We start from the raw sequence: 6,197 nt of genomic DNA on the forward strand, positions 1-6,197 counted from the left end.
AAAGAACCCCAGCCACACTCGCGCAGGAATACTGAGAGATTTTTCATCATCTGTGGCCAACTATTATTGATTAATCCTTTGTTAAGTCCTGATAAGCTGAAAAATGAATAAACCCAGAGGCTGACATTGGAGAAAACCCTCAGTTGCCTGCATAGTAAGTACCGCTGATGTGGGGGCTGAAGGTCAACATTTCCAGTGCACTGGGTCTGACCCTGGTCTCACTGACACCTGTGCAACACTTGCATCCTGGTACAGTTGATGCTGTTGCTCTACCCCATCTGTGCAACAAGGCAGCCCTGTCGGGGTCTGTTAGATGCACATTAGACTTTTCCATTCAGAGTGGCACCTTCACACCAGTTATTTGAAAGTTAACTCTTCTAACAGCATGACCAGCATCAGGAGACCCAAGTCCAGCTGCCTTGGGATACAGGCATGCAACCCCACTGTTTTCAGCAGGGTTCCATCCTATGGAGGAATTTGGGCACGATTTTCCTGGGAATTATATAAGTGAAGTGAAGTGAATCAAACCAAACCAAACCAAACCAAACCGCTAGTCTAGGGAACCTGCTCATAGCTAGTTAGAAACTTTAGTTTCCATCTAGATTCCTAGCTATCATTGAAAGGCCACTTATGAGGGGCGTTGAGATAGGAGAAAGTGCAGTTTAGAAAAGGAAGAGGCAATGCCTCAGATTAAATGGATGTGTTAGATTTTGGGTAATAATAGTGGCTTGTTCTGTTCCCAGACCTGCTACAAACCCAGTGTGAGGAACAGCATGCTCAGAGATGATATGAAAAGGTCAGCAAAATTTGTAACCCAGATGCTAGAAGCCTGTTATGTTTCTAATATAATGAGGAGGTTAAGTGGTAACTTCATGTGCAGCCTTCATGCATAGAGCATATGGAAATGTCACGTGTTCACAACAGGTTATATATTCCTAGCTGCTGTCAATTTTAGTTCTGTTTGTTATATATGGTTGTATGGTTATATCCGTTGCCCAGTTTTTGTTTAACACATCCAGTTATATATATTTTTTAATATTATCAATTCCCATCCATGACAGAGCCCTCTGAAAATTAAATCATCTCCCACTTTTGTTCCTAGTTGCTTAGCATCCAAATACACTAAAAAAAAACAAACCCCAAACCATGCGGAGTTAAGAATTAACTTGTAGAGCAATAAAGATGCAGACTAAACACCTGGCTTTGTTTCTCATTGGAAGTCTGGCTATTTTTTAGATCAGATTTTAACTATGCAGCCCCCGGGGCCTGTCAAAGAAACACAGATTCTTTAAATTCACAAAATATTTCACAGCTAGGGCCAAACCTTTACAGGCTGAAGCTGGAGTTATACTTAAAACTTTGTACAGGAGTCCACTGCTGCAGATAACTCCTGTATGCAGAGAAGTTCAGGGCCATCAAAATAACCAGCACAGGTGTGCACAATCTTCCAAGGAAGTTTATACTCCAAAGACAGTTCTTTAATGAGATTTTCACCTCTGGGAAGCTTAGGTGGATTAATGCATGAGCCAGCTGGGCACGGGCACAGGGGCCCCTATCAATTCAGGGCCCCAGGATCCTCATCAGCAGGGAAGTGAAAGGCATGTTTCCGCCCAGTTTAAAACCCTGGCTTTCACTTTTATTTCCCTGCTGTAGCTGGGAATGGGGCCCCTCCTCCAGTGGAAAAGAATCAAAATAGATTAACAAAAACAAAAAGAGGATTTTTTGGGAGGAATAAATTGAAAGGAATGAATGAATATAATAATAAAAGGGCACAGAAAGCAAAAGGTATTGAATCCCACTTGCTAGTAACAGGCTAGCAAGTAGGAAGCGATAGCTTCCCTCTTATGCTGCGGAGCTGCTGGAAGACACAGCTCAGTAACTGACCCCAAGGCACACAGACAGCTCAGATCAAACAATGCTGCTTTTTATGTTGTTTTTCTGTCCCTCCCCCAGAGCACTGGGGTTGGAAGGGACCTCAGGGAAGGATCACAGTCACTGGCCAGCTACACAGTCAATATACAAGCAGTCCTCCCCTGCTCTTCCCCCTCCCTCTCCTTAGTTTCTGTTCCCTACAGGCAAGCCCAGCTTTGAAACTCAAAACTTTCAAAATGTTTTGACTGCCCTCATTTCGTTTTGAGGCCATTTCAAAACCTTTCGTTTCACTTCAATTTCGCTGTTTCAGGCCCGAAATGAATCTAAACGGCGTCGAAACCAAACACCCGGCCAAATTTCACACAGCCTTATTAGATGTGGCTAGACAAAGCCTTGGCTAGGATGATCTTAGTTGGGGCTGGTCCTGCTTCGAACAGGGGGTTGGACTAGATGTGACCTCCTGAGGTAGTTTTCCACCCTCATTTTTTCCGATTCTATGTGCAGCCCCAAGCCGTGTGGCAGGCTGCAGGAGGGGTGCCCGCATTAGCTTCTAAGAGTCCTTGCAAGCACTGAAGTGGCAGCAGGTAAATCCCCAAGCAAGGCTCTTGGGCACTAGGTTCTCTCGCAAAAGGGATTTATTTTTTTTATGCACCAGAGGTGATTATGCAGGAGCCAGTCACCTGATGCATCACAGGTCCAGGACTGCACTGCCCAAATAGCCAACCAGGGGTGCTCTGAGGTCAGACAGGAAACCACCCCTGGCCTCCAGGCCCCTCCACGGGGCAGAGAAAACTGGCTCCCTATACTTTGCCCCCAGCAAGGGTTGGGTACTCATCAGCTCTGGGTAAAGGAAGTGCTTTGCAGTTAGCATGCAGTAAATATTGCAAGTAAAGTTGGTGAAAGGTTATCCTTGTTTTAGAACAGCATGAACATGTTTGCTTCCTTGACTAGTGGTTCAACCACAAGCATCTAAGTTTTACTATCCCAAAGAAGGGCAAAGCAGTTTATATGCTTTTGTAGCATGGTCATAATTAACTGAGCTACAATATTTTAAAAATCAAAGAACAGAGGCATCTTGTTTAAAAAGCTACTCCTCTGCTCAAAGAGGAGTGGGATTTTTAATGTGGGATTTCCTCAACTGATCAGTCTTTTCTCTACATGTCTAGAGAAAGAAAACCATCACATTGATATATATCCAGTCAGTAACTCTTAAGAGCCATAGCCACTGCATTATCAGATGGCATTAAAACAGCATGGATGTATCTTTCCCAAAAGCTAAGCAAATTTACCTAGTCTTTCTGAACAGTTCAAAATTGCTGGTTTCCATCAAGGAACTACTCCCTCCTGACCTAGACTTTTTCTTCTGATAGCTCTGCACTGTTGTGAAACAAGTCGAAGTTAAGTTTTATAATCCTTCACACACCCTTCTCACTACTGTCCCCCATGCAGCGTTTTACCCTGATGAGACCCACATTTTTTTTTAATTTGAAGTAGATTTAAAATGTTTAAAGAAGAGGTAATTAAAATAGGCTGCAATGTGTAGGGTTCAGGGAAACTGTCATTTGTTAAACAACCCAGCATAACCATCTCATGAGGCGTGCAAACACACACATTCAATATGCACGTTGGGAATTCCTATTGGCAGCACAAAGACCATCATTCCTTTCTTCCCAACATTTTCTTTAAAGTTCAACTTTCCTAACTGAAAACCTGGTCAGAAAAAGTTTCTGCATTTCTGGTTTGTGTGCTCTGTGATCATGTGCCCAAATAACACCTATTAGAAAACAGACCTGCCAACACGTGATTTACGGGAACTCCAGCTCTGGCACATCCTACACGGTTCCCACTCCCCCAGACAGATTTATAATTGCGTCATAATCTGACATTCAGACATGAAAGAGCACGTACTCTTAAGCAGCCATGGACAAGCAGATGCACAATGCAATGCTTCAGGATTGCTGAACGCTCACCTAAAACAGCTAAGTAAAGGGAGAACAGGTAATAGTTAGAGAGCAGCTTCCTTTAGAAAAAAACTGAAGTATTTGGGTGTGGAGCACAGCTGCAGGCAGGTAGTGAAATAACTTTTTATTACTAATTGCCTAGAGCACACTGCATGTTTCTGCCCTTCAGATAAAGGGAAGTTTATAGCACTGACTCCTTTGAAACACTGGCTTAAAAGACCTTATATATCAACACTTAAAGGCCATGACTATGGCCCAGATTTTACCTTTACAGAACTGCATTACTGCACTATAGCAATTGTAATATTCAGCTTCAAGTTTTCATTTTTAGTTCAACGCTGAGTAATCAGTTGGGTTTAAAGAAATAGTGTCTTTAAAGCATGATAGTGCTATATATAGCATGATAGTAAAGCATGATAGTAAAGCATGATAAAGCATGATAGTAAACAAAGAAAGCACCAGTAATGCACTAACAACTATAGAAAAATCACTATTTGTGATTGTTCTTTCTTATTTTATTTCTCAAAAGCAGTTTAATGAAAAGCATACGAAAATACATTGACATTCAAGAGAATTAAAATTGTTTTACATTGATCTAGTATTTATACACAGTCCATCAGTATGGGAGTTTCAATTAAATATTACAAAGTGAAAACCTGAGATACATGCATAGCAGACTGCATAAGCAACCTACTGAGAGATGAGGAAGAGAGAAACATTAACTAAAGATGTTGTGTCTAAAGATTTTCAATTTAGACTTCTAAGAAGTTAATTCTATCTAGTGTTGAAAACTGGCCATCTGCATACAGGATTTTTCACAGGTTTCATTTTAATACAGGCAAGGCACGAATTAAGTCTATCCTTTGATATGTACAGATAAGAAACCAGAGAGTAAAGCCAGATATAAGCCAAAAATCAAATGTGTCATTGTGCTGGGAGCGGTTGAGTCATCTGCATATTTGGTGCCGGCATTGACCAGGTATCTTGGTGGGTCTGCAGGAGGCGGTACAGCTGTTTCAAATGGGCAACGATGTTGTCTTTAATATCTGGTGTGGAGATCTGAAGCCGCACGCTGCCGCTGTCGAAGGAACGTGTGAAGTCGCCTGAAAACATTTCGTAAATCATCCGAGCTACAACTGGAATGACCTGTTTAAAAAAGAAACCTTGGTTATTTTAGCTTAATTAGGATTATAGTCCCAGCAGCACAGTACATTTGCAGAGTACTCAAGTACGCTGGGCATCTCCCGTGTTGGAGAAGCGATCTGCAGAACAAGTTCACTAAACGCTAAGCTGTGGTTTATCCCATTTCAGCGAAAGCTGATTCCATTGCACTTGGGTTTCAACGCCAAAAATATCTCTGCCAATTTTCAGTTCAGGTTTCTCACTATCACTTGTGCTGAAATGGAGAAAAACCTGCTGAAACAAAAAAGCCTACCCTGGATTTGGCTGCTTGTTCCACATGTGCCCTGGCATGTTTGTGCGAGGCAGTTGCTCTTACCTGCACCACAATCAGCTTTCTCTCTCTAGGCTTTCCATCAGGCCATTCTTCCCCAAAACAGAAGTAGATCTCATAGGGTGGCTGTTTTTCAATCTGTCCTTTCTGATGGGCAATCAGCTCTAGGAAGAAAGGTAATGTGGTAAATGTGGGAATCATATTCCCAATGTTGTTAAAGTGTTGTCCTCCATCATCTTGGGGACCTGGTCGCTGCCTACAAACTCATTAGGGGAGATCAACAGCAAATAGGCAGAGCCTTTTTCTCCCCAGCACCACCTGGGGTGACAAGGAACAATGGTAATGAGCTGATGGAGAATAGGTTTAGGTTGGAGATCAGAAGGCAATATTTTACAGTTAGGGTGGCCAAAATCTGGAACCAGCTTCCCAGGGAAGTGGTCCTCGCCCCTACCTTGGGCAAATTCAAGAGGAGGTTGGACGATCTCCTGTCTGGGGTCTTGTGAACCCAGCATTCATTCCTGCCTGTGGCAGGGGGTCAGGCTAGATGATCTGTTCAGGTCACTCCTGACCCTAGCTACTACGATACTATGATCTTAATTGAGTATTTACTACACCCTAGGGCAGTACCTCCACCCCATGTATTCCAGAAACAGTCTACCTCCGACGACTGAATGCAGTTGTTTTTTTCTACCCACGAGAGCATCATGCAAAAGTTGTTCTGGCCACCAATATATAATCAATGAGATAAATAAGGAACCTATTTTTTTGGCAGATAATCTCATTGCTTTTTCCTTCTCATCCTGTAACTGCACCAAAAACCTGCTGAGGTCAATGGAAAGATGCCCATTTATTTCAGATGTGCCTAGAAATGGGTTTTACATGCACAGATCATCACCAGAGCAAGGGGAAAG

The 6,197-nt window shown here is 42.6% G+C and overlaps 1 protein-coding gene across 7 annotated transcripts in view; it reads right to left on the reverse strand.

Annotated features, from left to right (window-relative positions):
- Nucleotides 1-4,310: 4,310 nt before the first annotated feature.
- The window catches only part of LOC102384088 (interferon regulatory factor 6), a 16,234-nt gene continuing 14,347 nt past the window's right edge, over nt 4,311-6,197 (reverse strand). For all 7 annotated transcript variants that reach the window (XM_006038814.3, XM_006038819.3, XM_025195388.1 and 4 more), the window contains exons 7-8: nt 5,332-5,450; nt 4,311-4,979 (exon numbers count right to left, since the gene is read on the reverse strand). In XM_006038814.3, the coding sequence (XP_006038876.2) occupies nt 4,758-4,979; nt 5,332-5,450 (341 nt within the window). In that variant the 3' untranslated portion in view covers nt 4,311-4,757. The remainder of the gene's footprint in view (nt 4,980-5,331; nt 5,451-6,197) is intronic.

This window comes from Alligator sinensis, unplaced genomic scaffold (assembly GCF_000455745.1).
Source record: "Alligator sinensis unplaced genomic scaffold, ASM45574v1 scaffold1326_1, whole genome shotgun sequence".
Lineage (NCBI taxonomy): Eukaryota > Metazoa > Chordata > Crocodylia > Alligatoridae > Alligator > Alligator sinensis.